This window comes from Xiphophorus hellerii, chromosome 1, assembly GCF_003331165.1.
Source record: "Xiphophorus hellerii strain 12219 chromosome 1, Xiphophorus_hellerii-4.1, whole genome shotgun sequence".
In the NCBI taxonomy this organism is placed as follows: Eukaryota; Metazoa; Chordata; class Actinopteri; order Cyprinodontiformes; family Poeciliidae; genus Xiphophorus; species Xiphophorus hellerii.
In genome coordinates this window covers 1,636,954-1,659,513 of record NC_045672.1, presented here as the reverse complement: position 1 = coordinate 1,659,513, position 22,560 = coordinate 1,636,954, and the positions used below count along the sequence as shown (strand labels likewise).

General features: G+C 38.4%; 2 protein-coding genes across 6 annotated transcripts in view; both read right to left on the bottom strand.

The window, feature by feature from the left end:
* Nucleotides 1-86: 86 nt before the first annotated feature.
* On the bottom strand, nucleotides 87-16,334 carry LOC116723460 (potassium voltage-gated channel subfamily KQT member 2-like). Of its 2 annotated transcripts, XM_032568419.1 has the most exons (10): nucleotides 15,582-16,334; nucleotides 6,663-6,753; nucleotides 5,521-5,647; nucleotides 5,168-5,343; nucleotides 2,714-2,839; nucleotides 2,368-2,478; nucleotides 1,815-1,910; nucleotides 1,623-1,717; nucleotides 1,045-1,104; nucleotides 87-197 (listed from the first exon to the last, which is right to left on the bottom strand). In XM_032568419.1, exons 1-10 carry the CDS (start codon nucleotides 15,878-15,880, stop codon nucleotides 155-157), a joined length of 1,224 nt encoding a protein of 407 aa, XP_032424310.1. In that variant the 5' UTR covers nucleotides 15,881-16,334; the 3' UTR covers nucleotides 87-154. The 2 variants fall into 2 exon arrangements, with proteins under 2 accessions (XP_032424310.1, XP_032424320.1); XM_032568429.1 differs by lacking the exons at nucleotides 87-197; nucleotides 1,045-1,104 and having other exon boundaries at nucleotides 1,619-1,717.
* A 1,616-nt stretch (nucleotides 16,335-17,950) lies between these two features.
* Nucleotides 17,951-22,560, bottom strand: part of prex1 (phosphatidylinositol-3,4,5-trisphosphate-dependent Rac exchange factor 1) — a 100,467-nt gene continuing 95,857 nt past the window's right edge. For 3 of the 4 annotated variants that reach the window (XM_032568357.1, XM_032568366.1, XM_032568377.1), the window contains 4 exons: nucleotides 21,336-21,511; nucleotides 21,064-21,166; nucleotides 19,972-20,039; nucleotides 17,951-19,880 (listed from right to left, as the gene is read on the bottom strand). In XM_032568357.1, the coding sequence (XP_032424248.1) occupies nucleotides 19,838-19,880; nucleotides 19,972-20,039; nucleotides 21,064-21,166; nucleotides 21,336-21,511 (390 nt within the window). In that variant the 3' untranslated portion in view covers nucleotides 17,951-19,837. Of the gene's footprint in view, nucleotides 19,881-19,971; nucleotides 20,040-21,063; nucleotides 21,167-21,335; nucleotides 21,512-22,560 lie in introns of those variants that run through there. The other variant, XM_032568388.1, reaches the window with a different exon arrangement.

Below are 22,560 nucleotides of genomic sequence, written 5' to 3'. Positions count from 1 at the left end.
CTGACACACACACACACACGCACACACCCTACACACACCCACATACACCAAGATATACTTCGCACACTCTCCCCCAAGAAGAGTGCCTCAGCAGCATCTAAGAGCCAAGTTGAAGTGAAGCCAAAGGAAGGTGAAAGATGAGAATAAAAAGAAATCATTTCACAGACCTGGGTGAGGTTTCTGCCTGAGAATCTTTCCTGTAAGGAGAAAAAAGGCACAAACTATCAGTTGCAGCTTCTCTGTGTTAGTAAATGATTGATCAGCATCGCTCCATGATGTTAGGGTGGAGATTCTTTAGAACTACAAATGAAAAAACAAATGAAGAGGACATAAATTATTGGACCAGGAAAATTTTATCTTCTGCAGTAACAGCACAACATGTGGATCTGCAAGAATTTTTTTAAATGAAAAAACATCTTTGTTTACAAATATAAAGAAAAAACAAAACGTGAAATAAAGTGTGCCAGAAGTACAACATTCATATCTGCTTACAGCATTTTGGTTTGTATTCTTGGAAAAAGTGAATAAGTATAGTCTGATGTAGTTAACCAAAACTATAAAAAAAAATGGGTGATGATGACAGAAATTTACATTTGTAAACATGAAATTCACCAAATATCATAATTAGATTAATTGCCAGTCATCCAGCTGCATTCATATTCTTTCCATGAAAACCAAAGATAATATGCCCATACCTTAGTGAAAATTTTATATCAGTATTACAAATAATAAAGTAGTTATTTTCAAAATGTTCCAGAGTAAATGATGTCTCCTATGAAACACATGCCAACCAGCAGGGGGCAGCAGTAGCTGCATGAGTTTTACCAGTTACACATTCACTGACAGACACACAGGTGAAATGCTTAAACACATTCACATACTGTGGCACAGCTGGTAGCACTGTTGCCTAGCAACAAGAAGGTTGTGAGTTTGAATCCCAGCCTGCGTTTACCGCATGGAGTTAACATGTTGTGTCATGCATGTTCACAGTCCAGAAACATGACTGGCAGGTTAACATATATTATACATAAATCATATTCCTACCTGAATGACTTTCCCTTCAGATTCCTCAGCAGGTCCAGTTGATTTAGCGGTGGGATGATTCTAGGAACACAGAAATAGGATTGCATCTGTGAGGATGGTTTAACCAATTTAAAATGGTTAAAACTTGCCTTCAGGGTCCTTTCAAGCTTATCACATCAAATCTGCCGTCTAACCGTCACCCTTTCACCTCAAATTCCGATTTAAGGTGAGAAACAGCACAAGATATTTCCAACACACCTTGAAAGTCATAAATCTGTTGTGTGAAAGTGAAGCTAAATGCTTTTTCTTTTTTTTTTTGCTGAGTCATTGCAGCACTGGACATCGAATTAATTTCTCAAAGTGGCTGTAGGGAGAATCGTCTTTTAAAATGTCTTTCAGGCAGATATCTCTGCCAAGGCTCCGCTGGGAGAACAGGCAGCCACACCTGATCCCACAGAAAGACTCTGGATGGGAAAAGGATAGTCTCCGTTCTACCGTGCTTACAACACCAATAATTGTAGCAGAATGTGATACAGTAAAACAATAGGATTTTCAGAAAACGCTGAGTAAGCAAGCTGCGCTTGTAAGCCATCTCTTACCTGTACATGGGAACAGCGACAGTCTGCTCGTAAAAATCCCAAGTGCACAGCAGATCTGTACGGGAGAGGTTAGTGGCATAAAACCTCCAGGTAGCCTGCAGTGAAACAGTTTTACTTTAGGGTTCAACCAAAAGCAGAAAACACCGAATTTGGTCTGAATATGTTGTGATGAAATTTTTCTTTGACAGATACTTGGATGAGGCCCGCTGCAGGGTTACGTCGCTTCTCAAAGTGTTTCTGCCTGTGCTGCTCCTGAACTTTGAGGGCGAAGCCAGAGCCCAGGATCCCCTAATCAGAAAAAGATAGAGTTTAATCTGAAAGAGGAAGAACGTTACACCCTGAAATAATCAGCTATACTCCTCAAAAACATGTCCGACCTTCAGTACCTAGTAAATTTAGTCACACAGTCTGTTTCAGTGTAATGAATCTAAATGAATTGGTTCTTTAAAGGTCAGAAGGTTTGAGAAGGAACACTAGTCAAGAAAAAGGGTCTATGTTGATAAAAAAAAACAAATAGAATGTAACTGAATACTAAAAATGTTGAAGTACTGGACTGAAATGAGTGAAACTGTAGGTGATTTATTCTGGGAAGAAATTTAACCTTCATGAAAGCACATTCAGAGAAATGCCCTTGACAGAACTTGATCTACGGTCTTTAATGAAGACATAAAGCAGCAGCATCACATCAACAGGAACTCAGTCAGCGTTTGGGTTTAAAGCTTTCCCCACAAACCAACACACTCACAGCAGGAAGGGCAAAGAAAGCCACGCCTATCATGCTGAATGCAGCTCCCAGCAAGCGTCCATTCCACGTTTTGGGAACTTTATCACCGTAACCGATGGTGGTGAGTGTGACCTAAGAAAAAAGTAGACATAAATTAGGAAAATACAAAAATATCAATCTAATTCAAGTATATTGATCAAGACATCTCTTTGTAAAACATCATTCACATTTTTCTGTTTCAAAACATTTCTTTTCAGTTCCAATTTCTTTGTTTCAAACTTTTTTCAGTTTCAATTTCTTTTTTCTATTGAACAAACGTCATGGCCCCATTTAGCTCTATGTTAACAACACAGTTATTCTGCCTTACCAGTCCCCACCACAGAGCATCAGCATACGTCTCAAACTCCTCATTGGACTCTTTTTCCACAGAATAGACCAAGAAGGAAGCCAGGATGAGGCACAGGAAACCAATATACCAGGCTGTGATGAGCTCCTGCAGGGGAAAACAGTACGGTGAGCATCAGGGGACATAAAGCAATAAAGTGGCATCAAGACAGGAGGCTATTGTCGACTGGTAAAACAATCAGCACATAATAATATTGGACACAATGATGTGAGCCCAAAGCCTTAAGTGGTGTTTAATAAATGTATTTATTTCCCTTGGTCACACACATCCTGTTTCAACTTGTTGCCTCCCGTAGGAACAGCAGCAGCGCCTGTTAGTGCAAGCCAACCATCTGGTTTGAAAGCACATAAATTACGTTTCCTCTCCACAGCAGAACTTTGTGTGTCAGAGTGAACACAAATGAATGCAGCGGCTTTTTGCTGTAAGAAAAGTTAAAAACTCAAAAGAAGTTCCAGTTACCAAGAGAAAAAGATTGTAAGTTTAATTCCAGATTTCTTCACCAGATGTAAATGCTCACACACAAGCTGGGCGTTTTCTTGCTGGAAGTCGGAAAACCAGATGGATTTATTATTTCCCAAATACAAGCTGATTAAATTATGTTTATTTCCATCTTATGTGTTTAAAAAGACTAAAAGAACATCACTACAAAACCAAATCTGCTGTTTTAAAATGATGAGATAATTTAACTGATAAACAATGTGAGCAAAAATATTTCACTAATGAAATATTTCAATAATTCTCAGTAAAACAAGGTGTTATCCCAATATAGTGGACTGCCGCCACTGTTTCACAGTTCTGTATTTGGAAATTCACCAACAAGTTTCTGTAAAACGTGACTCCAAATTGTTTGGAGAAAACTTGCATATTCATAGTTGTTTTTGTAAAGTTTAAGAAAATACAGTTTAGGAAACTAAAATATCTTGGTGCAGTGCTGCTATCGGCTGGTGTTTACCAAGCAGCCAATCTATTCATTGGAGACTGATTGGCTGAACCTCAAAGAGAGGAGAAAAGGAAGACAGCAGGTATTAGCGTCTGTGCTAGCGCTAATGTATGTTACGGTATTTTGGTGTTTGAACCATTAAAATAGACAGTTGTAAGTATTTTTTGAAGGTATCTCAAGTAATCATGGGTTAGCTATTCACAGGTGTTTAGTTTAGTCCATAACTCCTCTGAATACCAGCTGCCCTCTTTATGTTGAGAAAATAAAATCAGTATTACTGTAAAATCAGACAAAAATCCCAATACGACAGGGTTCAAAGGAAACAGACTCCAGCAAAGGTCTAGTTACCTGAGCCACTATTTCCAGACAATGTGTTCATTTAACAAACTTTTTCTCAACATGATGACATAAATAAGTTGATGAGTATCTGGAGAAATGACGTCTTATCTTCAAACACCCAAAACTACATTTGAAGAACATTCTTTGCTCAGCTTCTTTTGACTTCAATACAAAGTACATAAAAACAAACCCTGTCACTTACACTTACAGCTGCAGTATGTAACATCTGTAAAAAACATTTTTTCTACATATTTGTTGAAACTGTCACCATGTCGTGACAGTTTGTTACTCTGTAAGAAAAAGAAAAAAGAATAAAATAAAATCAAGCTCCTCAGCCTTCTCAAAGTGCTCACTGATCATACAACCAATCAGAGCCAGGAGGCAGGTCTTAGCACTGTTAATCGCAATCTCATGTGGCTGCTCATCTCCCCTCCCCTTTGTCATGAGTTGCGGGAGTTGTGGTGGAGGCAGACTCTGAGACCCAAGTAGGATGAATGATGGTGAATTTAATAAAGAAACAATAATCCAGGGAATCCAAAACACAAAGTCCAGACAGCACAAAGGAGAGGATGCAGAAGCTTACAAACAGTGACAACCGGTACTGGACAAACACGACGAGGACCCGACGAGGAACAAAGAACACAGGTGGGGTTAAATACACAGAGGGTAATCAAGGAGACAAGAAACACCTGGGAACAATCAAGGGGAGACAGGACAACACGGAGACTCAGAGACACAGAAACTCAAAATAAACACAGATAAGGAACAGATCCTGACACCCTTAGCCTCTTGCTCTCTGCTAAGCTGCAGCTAGCATAGTCTGTTGTGAATGCTAAGGGTAGTTAGCATGGCCAGTGATAACAGTGGATAAAGAGTTGTTTCTCCAACTTTAGGACATTGAGCAGCAAGTGCATGAGCTTGATTGACAGTGCTAAGACCCTCCACCTGGATCTGATTGGTTGTTTTTGGTGCATTCCTTTAGATTGCAATAGCAGCTCAGGGAGGATGTGGAGGAGATTGATGTTTTCACAGATTACCTGTCTCATAACAAACTGTCAGGACATGGTGACAGTTTTAACAAATACATAAAAAACATTTTATAAAGGTACGTACTGCAGCTGTAACATCTAGCTCACCTTACTGTGGGCATAAACAACAGATCCGAGGAGCTTCCAGGTGCCTCCACGGCGGTCCATCCGAAGCATACGCAGGATCTGCAGGAATCTCAAACTCCTGATGGCCGAGGTGGCAAAGACATTCCCCTGAGATCCGGCTGCCAGCACCGACACGGAGGCAATCAGCACCATTATGTCTGAGGAGACAACCACAAGATGATATCTGTGTATAATAATTAATACTCTTCTATAAAACAAAAGTCTATTGTGATCATTCTTCAAGGATTCATTGCGAGGAACATTGAAATAAAAAACCAAAAAGTCTGAGTTATGTTCAGGGTAAAATAATTGGCAAAACAAACTTGTTTCCTCACCTATGACACAGAAAGGCTTTCTGGCAAATTTGAACCTCCCCCTCCATCCTCTGTAGCGACAGCAACATCCAGCGGCCCATATCCGCACAATGTACTCAACTCCAAAAACCACAATGGTCACAATCTCCTGCAAAGCAAATGAAAACCAGGGAACAGCAGGAAGTGAATATGTGAATATGAAGATGACAAGAGAAATGAGCTTGTCTACCACACTGCTGTAGAGTTTAATGCTGAATCAGTTATTAAGTAATTATCAAAAGATTAGGAACAGTCTGAGTTTATTTGCAATTTCTTAAAAAGTGTTAAGGAGGCCAGTTTCCCAGGCTCATAAAATACAGAAATGTTTCATTTAAAAAAGAATTTATAGAGGATTTATTAAGCAAAATTCACATTTTGCATGTTTTTATATTTCAATTTTGGTCTCAACTGCTTCTAAAAACAGACCAAGAGCATTAAAAAAAAACATTAAGTCTTTTTTTTAGCAATAAGTTAATGTTTTTAATATCTGGAAAATGAGCAATTTCAAAAATCTCCCAATTGTTGAGCCACTCTGTGCTGTTACCTAGCAACCCCAGCCGAGCCCTGCCTGTAACCTAACAACCCAAGCTGAGCTTCAGCATGTTTGGTCAGCTGGTTTTACTGTTGTGTTCAGTGGCTGCTGGAAAAGACAAATGTTCTGTTGTAGGTTTACCATTCACAAACCACTTGCTGCTCTTGTTGGTTTGTGCAGGACGCTCCACTTATGTTTTTCAAAGATGTACAATTGAGCTCAAAATAGGCAGAACTGAGCAGAGTAACATCTCCATATCTAACAATGATTTTGTGTAAAAAAAAAAAAAAAAAATGAAATGAACATGTTTTATATAACTTATAGATATGTACATATATGTATACCTGTTCAATGGAAGCATAATAGGTCACCTTTAACTAGTTTTTATGGTAAGACTTTACATCCATGATAAAGGTCATATTCTTATTTAGGTTTCCTGCTGAGTGTCCATGAGATCAGATGACATAAGTTTTCATTCTATAATAGAGAACAGACTCAGAAGTGAGGGAGGGAGCAGCTTTTTACAGTATTTACAGCAGTTAGACTTTGAAAGTTTCTGTAGCTAAGGGTCAAAACACAAAGTGGCACATACCAAGATGTACAAAGCGTTTTCTGAGTTGTCTTTATATTCTCTGATGGTGGCAAACACTGACAGGATAAGGCAGGAGAAGACCAAGAAGAAGCTGCAAAAGATGACAGAGAGAGGACTTTGTTAATTAGTTAGTTAAACCACAGGAAGCACAGTTTGCTTCAACAAGGTGGCTAAAGGAATTTTCTACAAAACCTCACCAGAAACTCGTCAAATTAGCATGTACAAGAAAATATTAGCAATTTTTAAAAAAAACTTTCCACCAAGAGATACAACACAAATTTCTAGAAAAAATTCCAGCATCAAAACCTTCACTGTTTTCAGTGAATGGTTTCTATTTTATAAATTAAACTCTAGGAGAGGGTGTGATGATCATGCTTGAAAGGTTTGTTGAAAATCCAGTAAGTCACTAGTGTAAAATGAGACACCACTGCTGCTTTTGAGTTATGTAGTTAGCATGGCTCCAAAAGTAGTGGTTTCCTCATAAGGCTCTGTGACTGGATTGTTGTGCCATTAGTGTGGAAGAGTTTATTTTTGTCTTACACTTTCTGATATGAAATCTTTAGCTTTGTTCTCTGACTCTGCAAATATCTCCACTGATCAAATCAACTTAAAATGTTGCCTGATAGCCTGATAGTTTTTGAGATGGTATCATATTCATGTGAACAGTTCTAATAGCAACAATGTAGTTAGATATGCTGTCACTATTAGTCTGTAGGTAAAGAGTTAGTAAACCTCTAAGCTTTTGATGGTAATAAAGGTTGTTATGACAGTTCATTAAAACATTAAGGTTAAAATAGGCACCATGCATCTTCTGTAACATTAAAGGCAGAATATACAAAAATATAAAGGTACATTTAATTTATCAAACTTTATTCAATCTATTTTAAGCTTTTCTTTCAACTTTAGCTGTTTTCTCAATTTTTTCAGTGCGTTCCATGACATATCAACCAGGGTGAGCTTAAAAAATACAAAATAAATAAACATTTATCTACATTAGATGAACAGAATCTGAAATATATGAAACAGGGGAAAGCTTCAGCTAAGATATAAGACTGGACCTGTGAGGTGAAATCTTCTGATTATCTACTGTACATGAAGCTTTTATTTCCTTATTTTTGCTAAAATAATAATAATAAAATAAGGAAATATACTACTACTATAGTATGTCTGTCAAACTGTGTCATTCAAGGTATTCTTATAAATTCAGCTAAGGAAATAGGCACAGTAAGCTTGGAAAGAAACATGGTTTGCGGTGTTAAATTGACTGAATTTGCTGCTGTGTATTCTCTGAATCCCTTGAGTTGCCTGCTGGTCCTGACTTTTTGTGTTGCAGTCTGGAAATATAGCCTTCCATTTCCAGTACTCAGACTTGTCACTATGACTTCCCTAAACACAAACACTGCTTTGTAGAGTGATATCACTGCTTCAGACTGTTCAGCCTTGCACTTTGTGATACTGTAAATACATATGATACTCATTATCTGAGTATCTATGATGTCACCAGGCAGACATTTCACAAAGTCAGCAGAAAAATCAACATTCAGTTTGTGAAACACATAAATTGCAACTGGTCACAGGAAGTAAGGCATTATGAAATGCAGCAGAAGACGCGGCTGGCTGCAGGATGAAAATCGTTCCTACCTCGACTTTGCCAAGTTAATCAGCAGCTGCTAAAGAGGAGAGCGGAGAGGGACAGAACCTGCCTCCAGCTCCTCCACACACCCCAACTATCCATCCAGCTACCGTCAGCTGAGCACAGCTCCAAAAGATTGGAGTCATCATTAACTGGAAAGCAGAGTCAAATCAAAGTCCTGAAAAATGATTTGAAGTGAACTAAAAAGATACACTTTGATAAATCCCTGTTGGGTTTGTAGCTACAGCTAGCTCTGCTTCACATAGCACTAGTACCAGGGAAAAAGATAGCCTGGCTTTTAGCACATAAAAAGCTTTTAATGTGTTAAAGATTATACACTTTATGTTTTTCCGTTACTTAAGTTACTCATTTATTTAGCTTCGATTGCATCTTTATGGAAGCTCGTTTCCGCCACTCTGTTAAAAAAAAAAAAAAAATTATCTCATAATAATGAGATAGTATCTCAAAATAATGAGATCATTTATTTTATTTTTTATCTCATTATAATTGTATAATTTATCTCATTATTATGAGATAATTTTTATTTTTTTTAACAGAGTGGCGGAAACGAGCTTCCATACCATCTTCAAATGTGAGTATTAGCATTAGCACAGGATGCTAGCTGATCTGGCGGATTTAGCATTTCAGCTCCATGGTAGCTTGAGCAAGCAAGACCAAAAAATATTACAATAATGTATCTTAAGTAATCAATTTTGTTTCCAAAACATGTTATTTAAGAACACGTTTTTGGAAATGTGTCATCAGTATAGTAAGAATAATATAGTAAAGGTTTTTATCAGTACAGAAAATTCCAACTTTTTATGGATTTTTAAAGTTTCTGAATTATCAAGGTGGGTGAAGCAAGATGAGCTGGTGTTGAAAATGGATTGATGAATAAAAATCTCATTAACATTAATGTCATTACAAGTTCAGTTTAGCTTAAGACACAGTAAATCCTAAGCCAACATTTCACATCGTGTTTCAAACAAAAATGAACTTAAACATAAAAACACCTCATTCCTCCGTCCAGCTAAAAAATGCTGCAACAAATATGAATGTCCACTTGTTGTCCAGACCTCAGGAATGTGACGGCAGACCGGTTAGGATGAAGGGTTGCTGTTGTTGCTGAACAGTTTGCTTTTCCTTCTGGGCAGCACATGGAGAAACATCGATCTGTGGCGCTCAGCACAATGATGCCAAACAGCCTTATCACTACATTTAGACTGCAACAAACCCAGCAGGACTACATGGAGAAGGTTTCCACTGACCATGGAAACGTACAACAGTAGCGTGTGGTCAACTCATGACTCTCTCAGGGATTATTTCTGCATAAATGACACAGCAGTGATAACACAGAAATGATTTAATAAAACCAGCCACTGACTGGTTTTATCTGTTAAAGAAAATGAATTCCTTTTAAAGTATGGGTGGAAATCCCATGAGGGTCAGGGGGGTTTGTACCCCCCCAATCTTAGAAAAGAATTGTCTCCTCCTCCCCCCCAAAATATCAAAAACATAAGGATATATCAGTTTTAATCCTCAACTTTTGCATTGAGAAAATGCTAATTTTGTGGAATTTTTTTAAATAAAATGACTAGATAATATAATAATCATTATTTTATTAGGACCAGCAGAGCACCAGGACTTCATCCCAGTCAGGGCTAGAGCTCCTCACAGCCGACCTCTGTCCTGTGAAACATACACTAAGTCAAATCCTCGGCCTTTGGCAGCCAACATCTGTCTCATGTTTGCCCTCGCCTTTATTTCTTTCCTCAGTTCTTCAGATCGCCAGCTCAGCAAAACGCAGAACTGGATCATGTCCTCAATCTGCCTCTCAGATTCATTAAACACAACGTGACTCTGCTGCCACTGATTAATCACAAACTGCAGTCTCAGTTCGCCTCCTCCTTACCGTCTGTTTCCATAATGTTCTTCCACTGAGCTCTGATGAAGACCTGAGATAATTTGGTTTTGCTGAAGCTTTTCTCCCACTCAGCAATCAGGAAGGATATCAGAGCAGGAAACTGAACTGGAGAGATTTCAGATGCAAATATAGTCTTCAGATTTTTATGAATGGAATTTTTTTCAGTAAAAAAAGAAAATATTAAGGACAGGATTTAGATTCAGATTAAACTTTCTGACGGTGGATAAGTTTGTTTTCTCTTAAATAGGTTCTAATGAAGGGAAAATATGCATAAAAAGACATTTCCAGAGGAGATTCTGAGGAGAATTAGAATCCAGATTCTACTAAACTATAACTTTATGAACTTTAATGCATCAGCGTTAACAGCCATGACCTCTAACCTCTAACACAACCCATAGCTTTCTTTACAAATAAATTCAGACAATTTCAGTAAATGAATCTTAACAGAGCGAACAGTCATGGAGTTCAAAACAAACCGGCCAAGACAGAATCAGAGATGGCTGAAAATGTATAAACGCACAACAACAGATTTATTTACACATAGACACCCCCCCCACACACACACACACACACACAAAGCAACACAGATGATCTCATAACCCTCCATGTGGTGTCTGACAGCTCTGAGAGGGATCCAGACCCACATCTTTGGAATCAACAACACCAAAGATTTAATGGATTCTCTACTCCAGTGTGCAAACAAGTTCTATACAACCAAATTTCTAATTAGTTGATCAAATTTAGTTTTTTGCACAGAAATGTACAAAAAAAAGAGCTAAGTACACTCACTGGACCAATAATCTGACATCCATCCATCCATTTTCTGTTCACCCTTTGTCCCTAATGGGGTCGGGAGGGTTGCTGGTGCCCATCTCCAGCTACGTTCCAGGCGAGAGGCGGGGTACACCCTGGACAGGTCGCCAGTCTGTCACAGGGCAACACAGAGACATACAGGACAAACAACCATGCACACACACACTCACACCTAGGGAGAATTTAAAGAGACCAATTAGCCTGACAGTCATGTTTTTTGGACTGTGGGAGGAAGCCGGAGTACCCGGAGAGAACCCACGCATGCACAGGGAGAACATGCAAACTCCATGCAGAAAGACCCCAGCCGGGAATCGAACCCAGGACCTTCTTGCTGCAAGGCAACAGTGCTACCAACTGTGCCACTGTGCAGCCTAATAATCTGACAATCAAAGTTTAAAGGGAAACACGTCTACCCATTAGGTATAGTGTTTATTTGTCTTGTCTTTGGTTGGGCTACTGAAACGAACTTCATTGAGCTTCTGTATGATGACAATAAAACCTGATTCTGATTCTGACATAGAGGACGCCTCTGTGTAATACACATCATCACCAGCAGGAGATGAGGCTTGACTGAGGAATGAGAAATATCCACCAAAATGGTTCCTGCATAACCAAAAAACACAAACACACTAACTTATCCATAACTCTTGAAGCAGTTAGGTTTTAAAATGTTTTTTTTTCACAGACCCAGATTTATAGATTTTTCCAACAGTTTTTAGAACATTCTGGAGATTTTAGGTTTTATCCTGTTTATGTTGAAGAAGTTTGGTTTCAGGTTAGAAAAAGCTTTTTCAGTGATTTTTCTTTTAGCAACGGATCTAAAATACATCAGTTCCGTTTCAGATTATGTGACACTATAAAAGCATTCTAAGATTAACTAGTTTACAAAAATAAAATACAACATAAATTTGAAAAACTTTTGTTAAACTGTTGTTTAAAAACCACATTTGATTTCAGTTTCAGAGCTGCCTAAGCAACTGAGTTCTAGAAACAAATTTGTACATTTCAGAGGGGGAAAGTCACTAGATATCTCAGGAAACACAAGTATTTTTCAGTATCTACTGTAGAAATGAATAAAAACAAATTCCACTTTTTCCAGACTGTGTTAGAATATTCTTAAAAAACTCCTGTTCTAACTTCCCATGGCAGCTAACTTGCTGCAGTGCTACCATTAGTTTGTACATAAGATGACAACATGAGTTATTATTAACAGTGCTACTCCTCTGCTTATTAAACAAAACCTCATATTTGCTGCTGCTGCTTGAAAGGTCAGTGTTACATCCTGGCAGAAAAAAGAGACTGGCTCTCAGAAAAGAAGACAAAACACAGCAAAAAAAAAAAAGTACAGACACAAACAACAAGAATGGAGTTTGTACCAAACTAATGCGCCACATACTGGGACGTCACAGACTTTAAAATGAGAAAACAGATGCCATCCAAAGCTGTCATTTAGTTTGGCAAAAGCTTTTTCTTTTACATCTGAGGGAAACGAAGGAAGAAGGCTTGAAAAGACGTGACTTCAGCCCTGATGATTTATAACTATCGTGGACACACGATAGCTTTATAAATCATCAGGGCTGAAGCAACGAGTCGGAAGATTAAATGAAATGTGACGGATATGAATAATTCATAAAACAAATGCACAAAGTTCTGGTTTGCTGCAGAAATCCTTTGCAATAAGATTGAGATTGAATGTTTTCTGTGTGAAGCTTCACTTTGTGACAGCACTGCTTTCTTCAGTTACATTTACCAGTAAAATCAGATTTAATCACCTGAATCCCATTAGAAATAGTAACATTCAAACAAAGAACAACACTGGTCAGCGCAGGTCTGTCAGAGAGCAAAGCGGCTGTTAAAAAACTGCTTGCTGCTACTGGAGCAGAAAACCGTTAATATTTCAAAAGTCCCCTAGTACTGTGTGTGCGCACGTGTGCATGCGCACGTGGGGGTGTGTGTGCGGGTGTGTGTGTGTGTGTGCGTGTGTGCGTGTGTGTGTGTGTGCTGGGTCTCCAGGATCCCAGTGGAGCCTGATTGCTGCTATGGCCATTTTCTCTGCTGGTTGGCGATCACAGTTCAATATCTGACCAAAGCAAAAAGCGATGGACGCTTTGAAACAAATCCAAACCCGTTTTCATCTGAGTACTGTACAAACCACAGGAGGTCTAAACTACATGAAGACACTCAGGAGCCTTTTATATTTCCTTACATCAGAAACGAACTTCGATGTATTTTATGAAGAAACTTTGTGATTGGCCACATAAAGTTTGTGCATGTTTGTGAACTGGAAGAAAGTATGCAATATGCAAATAATAAAGTTGCTTTTTTGCAGAAAATAAAAAAAGAGAGAACAGATAAGATGCAGCATCATGAGGACAGATTAATACAGGAGACAATAAAGCAAAACAATATATGACATAAATCTCATAGGTCTGTTCAGTCAGTCACCTGAAAGTGAAGTTTTAGTTTCTGTCTTTCCCAGAAAATAAAAAATAAAGAAAATGTTCAGAGTTAGGCTGAACTAGATGTCAGTGTGTGTAAATCTGGGAGACAGCGCTGTGATGGCAGCAGGGCAGGAGTACTTAATGAATTTGAATTTTTGTATTTTTCAGCTCTTAATTTGGAAAAAACAAGTTTATAAATTCATTAAAAGTAAATTGAGTGCTGAAGATCCGAGATGCAAAATATCAGGAGGTGTTTAAACTTTTTCAAGGTTCTACATTAGGCATCTATAAATTGAAAAGAGTTCAGACATATTTATTTTTAATTATGAAAAGTATTAGGGGAACCTTGTGCTATAATTCTTCTGACTATTTTAACAGATTTAATCTTAAATTATTGTGCTACATCTTTAGCAAAACATCCATCTGTTGTTTACTCGCTCATTTTGTTTCAGAAAATGAAATAGCAAAATAAATTTATTTAAATAGAAAGAACAGATCACAGATTACAATTAAAGGCTTTGAATAAGTATGACATTGTTCTCTTACAGAGATTATTTTAATGTAATTGTAAACTTTGAACTTATTACGGTTTATTAAACCCTGACAGTGATACATGAAAAGATTCAGTGTTGATTTTACTGGATCTCAGTTCTGAACTGAATGAATGTGATGCTGAACAGAACATGAAATCCATTCTGAGGTTTTACTGTAAATATGTTCAAATTTCACTTGACAGAGTTTTTGTTTTACTTGGTATTTAGAAATCAGGGAATTAAACATCATGGTTTTAATGTGGGGTTCCTCATGGCACTCTTGTCCAGTCAGGCTCTAATTACACCGTTATTACATCATCACTGATGATGCACAACTTCCTGTTGCTTCTTCATTAAGCTTCCTTCAGTTTAATGCAGGAAAGACAAAACTTTTTTTGATCCAAGAACCAAGAACTCAGCTTGACTTAATGATGCAGAACTAAAATGCCAGAAAACTAGATGCCACTAATCAAACCTAAACCTTAACAGCCTCTTAAAGTCTATTAGTGCGTCTGCCAAGTACAAACTTGCAAAAATCTGACAAAAGAAAAAATATGTGGATGATTTCACTTTCAGTAGGTGAGATTACTGTGTAATGGCTCAGTCAAAGTCTATCAACTAGCTGCAGCTCTAATCTGGGGTCTCAACCTGGAAAAAAGACAACATCATATAGAATCTCTTCTGACTCTGCATGTCAAAGTACAAATTTTTACATCGCATTACTGTTTTCTTGTTGTTGTTGTTGTTGTTGTTCTTCTAATATTTAGTCACCTCAGATCATCAGGAATCTGGTAGCTAATAAATGTTCTCAGTAGCAGATCTAAACTATGAGGAGAAAGATTTAGTTTCTTTGCTCCTTGGGCCCAGATCCAACCTAGGAACCTAAAATGTGCAGAATTTTACCGTTTAATGGTTTTTTCCAACTGTTTGCTTAATCAGTTATTTTTTTTGTTCAAAATAACATTTTACTGATTCTTTACCTGCAGTGCAAAAACCATTTTGTTAATTTGTTCTTTTTACTGCAATCCCTTATACTTAGAAGCCACTAATATAAAACCTGTCTTCTTCATGATCAGAACAAACCATAAAAAGGAAATAAGAACCCAGGCCACCTTTACCTTGAGTCGCAAAGACAAAAACCAAAGTTCTTGTAGTCGTTTAAACCCCATAAAGCTTCAGTTTGACTGCAGAAAGCGGTCGCTGGATAAGTGTGGAGTCATGCCGGAGCAGAACCTCTCTGCGATGTTCGGACAGAAGTACCGAGGCGGCCCGGAGCTGTCCGCACAGAGCGGTGCTGAAAGCTGCCGCATCATGACAACACGTGCTAGAATCAGCTTGAAGGAGCAGAACTGGAGGCTGAAACAGCGGACAGACAGACAGACAGACAGACAGACTGGCTGACTGGCTGACTGACTGACTGCAGGTGATCAGACCACAGCTGGAGTTAACCTGACATGCGCCATAGACTCCCCAAACTCCACCAAGCTTCCCCCACCCCGAATCAGTCAGAAAGGCCACGATAACCGACACAAAAAATCATTTTAAAAAGCCAAGTAAAACTGGAACAGCACTTACACGTAAGCGTGGTAGACGAACGCCCATCCCCGCGGTCTCTCCAGCGCGTTGTAGAGGAAACTCTGTAGTTTCCGGTAGCTGGCATTTTTCTTCGACGGTCTGGGTCTCCCGCAGGAGATACTGGACCTGGGTCTGCTGAGGATGCCACCCCGCTTGGTGCTGTCCGAGCCCGCAATGAGCAGCGCCCCGTCTCTGGTGGATTCCGGAGCGCCGGGGTCCAAGCCGACGAAGCCGACTTTGTGCTTTTTCTCTCCGGCTTCAGCTGGGTAAACCCCGCCGTTGAGGGATTTCTGCATCATCCTAAAGTCAAGACGACTCTGAGGAGTTGTCAGTGTCCTTGCCGCGGGGATGCATCACTGGCTGAGGGGTGTGTGCTGCTGCTGTTGCTGGTGCTGCTGCTGCTGGATGAGGTCCTTGTTGGTCCCTGCAGAAACCCAATGTGTGTCCTGTCTACTTCTCTTCCCTTCCGGCAGCCTGACTGGCACAGCAGGAGGCATGCACATGAAATACAGTCATGATCAAACTAGAAGTAATGGCTTTAATGACTAAGACATGCATTAGGATGTAAATTCAAACCCAACATGCAGATCAGGCTTTCTGTTCTGGTTGCTGATGCAGAAAATTGTCCAAAATAATAAAATAAAATAAAATAAAAAAATCATTACAAGTTGTCAATATGAAGGAAATAACGGGTATCAGTCTACTTTAGTGAAAAGCATCTGCTCTGGTCTTAAAACACAGCCTGATGTAACCCCGGTTTCTCTCCACTCAACTTCAGCCCAGGAGAGCCGCTACAATGAAAGCTTTCATTGGATGATGCAGGACTATGCAATATTCATATGTGCAGCTTTCTACACTATGAGAAATGGATACCAGAAGGTATATGTCAGGATGAATTAGGACTGGATTTCACTGGAAACAATAATGAAACAAAAGTTTCATTATTAAAATTATGTCCTCTTCAAACAGAAATACATTTATCCAATTTTCGTAATATTGTCACCAAAAAATGTATTTTATCAGCTTTATTGGGATTCTGTGCAACTGCCCCGTTCATGAAGATATTAAGACGTTATTAAGGCTTACATATAGTTTACTGGTGTGCTGTCTAATTATGCAATCTTGGTAAATGAAACCAAACATTATCGGACTGCCGTAAATAATTTTTATATTACGGAGTTTCCAGCGTAGGTAAACATAGAAAATAATGCAAATAGAACATCCAACCCTCCTTTGGGGGTTGGATCTTTACACGCCCTGGACGTGTAAAGATCCAGGGCAGTATCTTAGTATCGTGTAAAGATACTAAATATGTAAAGAAACATATTTAACATGTTTTTTTTTCTTCATTTGTATTCTCTATTAAATAATTATTCGTTTACCATTAATGCTGCCTCTGCCTCATACCTTCTGATTTTACTTGACCGTGTTATGCTAACTTCAGGTGCAACGCAGCTTGAAAAATTTGACTGGCAGCCAATTAGGAAGATGAGCATGTAAAATAACATTTACATTTTTTGTTTTAGCTAGCTAATATTTCTAGTTCTTCCGTTTCCACTGCAGAAACCAGAACCAATGGTTCCTGCTATTTTAGCCTTAACGGTCTCTAGTCACAAAACAATGAAGTGACTGAAATGTTTTACAGAAATGTTCCACAAGAAAAAATAGACTACATAGAACACAATGTTAAATAACCCCACCACCAAACGTGATTAACACATTTAAGGGCAGTTTACCTTTTCAATGGAGATTTCAAGGCGCTAGCTTTAGATGTGTGAATTTTTAAGTACATGCTACCCTGTGATGAGATTAATCTATTTTTTAGTAATGTTGTGGCTTTCAGGAGGCAAATGGATGCTGTGTATGGGAATTAGAGTAAAGGAAAATGATCGTAAATGCATGATATACTTTTCAGATTTGTAAAAAAAAACAAGCTAACTGAAAAGCATATCAGTTTTTTCTAATCTTTGTAATATGTGCTACTTTGTGTTGGTCTACAGCATGAAATCCCAATCAGACCCATTGAATCTGTGGTATTAAAACCACAAATAACTGAATGGAAAGAGTGCTATTTAACAAGGAAAACAAAAGTCAGTCTTACAAACACATCCCAGGTTTATGGCACTGATAAACAATCTGCTGCTAACCTACTTTAAACATATAACGTAAAATATAGACAGAAGAGGTGAAAGAAGAAACCTCATCACAGTCCGGCAGCATTCACTCACCATCATATAGTAAGTGCAGAGATGTAACGATCCTGATTCCCTTCAGAGTTCAGTAATGGGTATTAGTTTAAAGGCAACATATTAATGGGTGGGACACACTGAAGAAAAACGGAGACAGAGTTCCACTAGAAAAAAACAAACTGTCATGACGAGAACATTTTATTTATTAACTTGTTAAGATTCCATTTACAATAATTTTAGAAAGATTCAACAAAAAGAATATCTTTGTACAGTTATTTTCAACAAACACAAAATTGCAGAAGTATATATACAAAAAACCCCATCAGAATTAGACAATAGTTTGTCCAGATATACCAACATGCTGCACTCATTAGCAACCTGCAGTGCTAACAGAGACTGCTTCAAGATCACTGAATGGTTTTGCCTCAGGTACAGAACTGAGATCATGCAGGAAAATATGTTGATACAAATATCTGCACGTCTGATCATGTAAAATGATGGATGAGTCAAGCTCCAGGTAAAAAGGTGAGATTATAACAACATGTCAATATGGAACCAGGCTGTAAACAGAAACCAGCGTAAAGAATGCAGCAAATCATAGAAGTTTCTGGGTGAAGAACATTTTTAACAACCAAAAAACAGAAGGTGCAGATCCGGTGATGCTGGAAACAGGCAGGCAGCGTCTCTTCAAATGCACAGTCACCAATACAAAATATGTTTCATATACTATATTACTTCCATAAAAATAATCCAATATAATTTATAGAATTATTCTGTAACGACTGCACAATCTTCTGCTCTGACAATGTTACGTATTTATTTACAAGAAAATAAAATCTCCAGTAAACTAATGTTACTGTGTTTCAATCCTCAATACAATCCCTTTTGTTTGTTTTTGTCATCCTAAAACTGATTACAGTACTTTGTGTAACACTGAATGGACCAATCACTGTGCTTCTTTCAGAACACCTACAGCAAACAAACATAAGAGCCAATTTAAAAGTCAGATTTCAGAAAACACAAGGCAAACTTTCAACAATTGGATTAATTAATATATTAATATTTTAAGTGATTCAGTACTTAACGTTTTGACTTGGTTTCTTTGTTTTACATTTTGACCTGATTTGCATTGGCTAGCTCCATCCCTTGCCCTGATTATTAATGAAGCAATTACTGACATAATTGAATTCCACACAATTAAATAAAATGAAACACAAGCAGGTACATCTAAAGAAAACAAGTGAAATGGCATGCCATTGGTCTTTAAATACTGATCAATACATAGGCTGGAATGCTTTTAGACTCTTTAATACCTGATATCGAGTAAGTAAGCGATAAAAACGCTCCTTCTGGACACAATAAATAGCTATCCTTCATTTTGTGCAGCAATACAGTACTTAAACTAAACCTACAGTAATTGCACAGTCACCACATGCAACAGGCTGGGAAAAAAATTCAAAACAGCTCCCTCCTCCCCCTCTGCCATCTTTTTTATCATCAGGCCCCTCAGTCCCTACTTCCATCTCTCTGTCTGCCTTTTGGACTTTCTGCGTCTACCAGCATAGCTAAAATGTTCTTCTTGACTTGTGGTCAGAACTGTGAGCCCTGGGGAACACTGCAGCATGGGGACAGAGCGAGAGGCAGTTCTCCGGATTTTGCAGTCCAAGGCAAAGTGGGTAAAAATTGTCATTTAAGACGTTGGTCAAATACAGGTAGTTTGGTTAATCCAGTTAACAACACAAGCTGATCCATGAGAACATCGTCTTCTAAATAAGTAAGGTAAGATTCACGTCAGAAGACGGCAGACGTAGTAATACTGTCCAGGATAATCTCAAAGCATTTGTGACCAGTTTGCTTTGGCCGCAGGAGTCTGGCTTTAGTTGGTCCGTTGTCCCTTGTATCGTTTGTCTGAACCGTCTTTCTTAGCTTGTACTGCAGACACCGGGTTGGTCCTTGTTTTACTGGCAGCGTCAAACTGAGAGGAAGAGATGAGAATTAAACTCATCCTCTCCTAATGTCCTCCACTTCTGCATTCGCCTCCCTATGAGAAGATTCTCTGAAGTGCTCTCACAGTTCTCCATCTGAGGGTGGCAAACACAACTTGAAGAGCCTGTAAAAAGAGGAAAGAGCTTTCAGATGACCATATATGGGTATTGTGGGCTGATGATTGCATAACGCGGAGCTGTGCGGTGTAGGCATACCTTGGAGCTGATGGCGGCATCTGGTCCATCACCTTCAGGTTTTTAGCAGACAGCTCCACTCTTGCTCCCTGATAGAACCAAAGAAATAACACATGAAAAACCTCAGGGTACAGCATTTTATATTTCCTAATATCACTCTGTACCGGATGTAAAATGTACCTCAACAGTACAATTTATTCGATATTTAAATAATATTAACCTAAAATATTAAAAGTAACCTCTAAGTTCAGGGAAACTACCTTAATGTTGTCCATTAAAGGTCAGTGTAAGTTCTAGAAAAATAAATAGTACGTTTCATTAAAGTTAATAAAAGAAAATGGAAACGTTTTGGGAAAGTAGATTTTAAATTCCATGAAAGGACTTTGGAAGTTCTGGAAAAAGTTTGGGAAAAGTAACTTTTGTTAATTTCTTAAAGGTCCAAATAAAAAAATTTAAAAAACCTGCTTAATGACTTGTGGACGGTAGAGTGCAGGGTAAGTTGTGGGAAAACAAGAGTTGTGTTCAGAAAGCTTGAAATGACCCTTGAGTTGTTGGAGAGAGTAGCTCCTAAGTTCAGGAAAGTAACCAGAAAAGTAAAACATTTTCATTCATTTATTCCAAGGAAAGTAGTTGACAAGTTCTAGAAAGTAACAACTGAACATGAGCAAAGTTCCTGGTTTGTTTGGGAAACATAATCAGTTTATTGTCAGTTCCAAAGGAAAGTTCCAGAAACATTCACTAATATAAGTCATTAAAATAAGTGACAGGACATTATTCCTGTTAAAGTTTCACTTTAACAGGAAAGTTTCACTTTCTGAAAATCCAGACTTAAGTGAAAATCCAGACTTAAGAATTATTCATTATAGCAAGCACATTTATCTTGGTGAAAATTTACTTTTAAGTTAGTTTTGTCTTATTTCAAGTGTACTAAAATATTTGAAGTAGAAACTAGAAAAAAAGACTTGGCAAGATTTTATGTTTTGCAGTGTGCTATCTAGGAAAGAAGCAAATCTAAAGGTTTCATAAAGCTTTTGTAGCTTTATTCCTAATTATAATTAGAAATCTTATTGGAGGGGGTGCATAATAACTTCTTAAATCCTGTCTGAGGTTCACCTGCTTCCTCATTATGTCCATGGTCTGCATGAGGCAGCGCGGCAGGAGGCCGTGGTTCCTGGCCAAGATCATCGCTTTCTCCAGGGTCACATTCAGGGTACATCTGAAAGCAACATGAGGTCAGACTTTAACTGCCGTAATCTGAGGATGGATTCAGAAAGATTCAGACAGAGCAGCTGATGCTCAGGGATTCTCTACATATCACCGTCTGAAGGCTGTTGTAAAAATATTAGAACTATGCAGAATGAGAAACACAGCAGCAGCAGCCTGACCTCTGCATGCCGGTGCCACACATGGTGATGTGGCAGGCTCCCAGCCGGTTACACAGTTCGGAGGACACACACAGCACGCTGACGCCCGATGGGTGGCCCTGCGCACTCGGACGCACGTTGACGTACGACTGCATCAGCCGACAGAGGTCATCCAGGGTGTTTAGGGGTCTGAGCAGCTATGAAAGAGAAACCAGGGTCAAAGAATGACACAGTAACGTCTCACCTGGAGGCCATCTTGGCAAGTCATTTACCTACAATTCAATGTCGGAACTGCTTTCTTTAAAGATATCGTTCTGTGCAAAAGCTCTGACACATCCATACTTTACCCTTTACTACCTAAGAACCACTTCTTTGTTGATCAAACGTTCTTCAAGCTCTCTGGAGGTCAAACATTTCTCTTGACTGTTTGTTTTTTCTTTTTCTTGTCAGTGACTTATTGGTGAAGTCTCCAAAATGGACATTTACCAAAAAATTAAATGTTCAAACAAAAATCCCAGATATGTAAAACTGTCAATCCAACCAACCAAATCCAACCACTGTTCTTTAAAACAAATTAATTTCTGATCGCTTGAGAATGAATTTTGTCATGCCAAATATCTTCCTGGACTGGTTTTGCTCTCAGACTCCAGCTGCTGCCATGTTGCGTGTTCTAGCAGCTTTTCCTACAGTTCTTGTCAGTGAAAACCCTTTCTGTGACAGTTTGAAGTGCAGACAGACGTAAATATATATGGATCGATTTCTGGCCAACTGACAGGCCCATGTGGTGCTACTGCTGCAAAATAATATTTAAGCAGACTAAAATATTTATTGTGTCATTAATATTTCACCATACAATGCTTCTAACAATGTTTTTAGACAGAAATAATGCAACTGCTTCATTTGAAATCCCTGTGCTTATGAATATTACACACACTTTTATGATGAGTTGGACCAAATTGTGTTTATTTCTTTTACATTCCTATAAGAAGATTTGTTCTAGATTTGGTCCAGAACACAAGCAGCTGGTTTGACTGGCTTTAAACTGGTGTTCAGAGGATTGCCTGAATCTATCCTTCAAGGTTTAATTGAGGTGTTTAATTCATTTTACCATGACAGTAACTGCTGGTTTAGATGTATTGAAATGATCCAAAAAGTAGTCAAAGTCTTGATCAAAAACTTTCCAAGATCTTCAGAAATCTTAAGGAAAGATTAATTATGTAAAAGATTACAACATTGATTCTGTCCT

Bases quoted from the DNA above. Each gene is read 5' to 3' on its own strand.
- LOC116723460 (XM_032568419.1), bottom strand. From the start codon at position 15,880: ATGATGCAGAAATCCCTCAACGGCGGGGTTTACCCAGCTGAAGCCGGA. The intron at 5,648-6,662 runs GTATGTGCCACT...TTTGCTTTGCAG, and splicing joins AAAACGCTTTGTACATCTTG to GAGATTGTGACCATTGTGGT. The intron at 198-1,044 runs GTAGGAATATGA...TTCTCCTTACAG, and splicing joins CTGAAGGGAAAGTCATTCAG to GAAAGATTCTCAGGCAGAAA.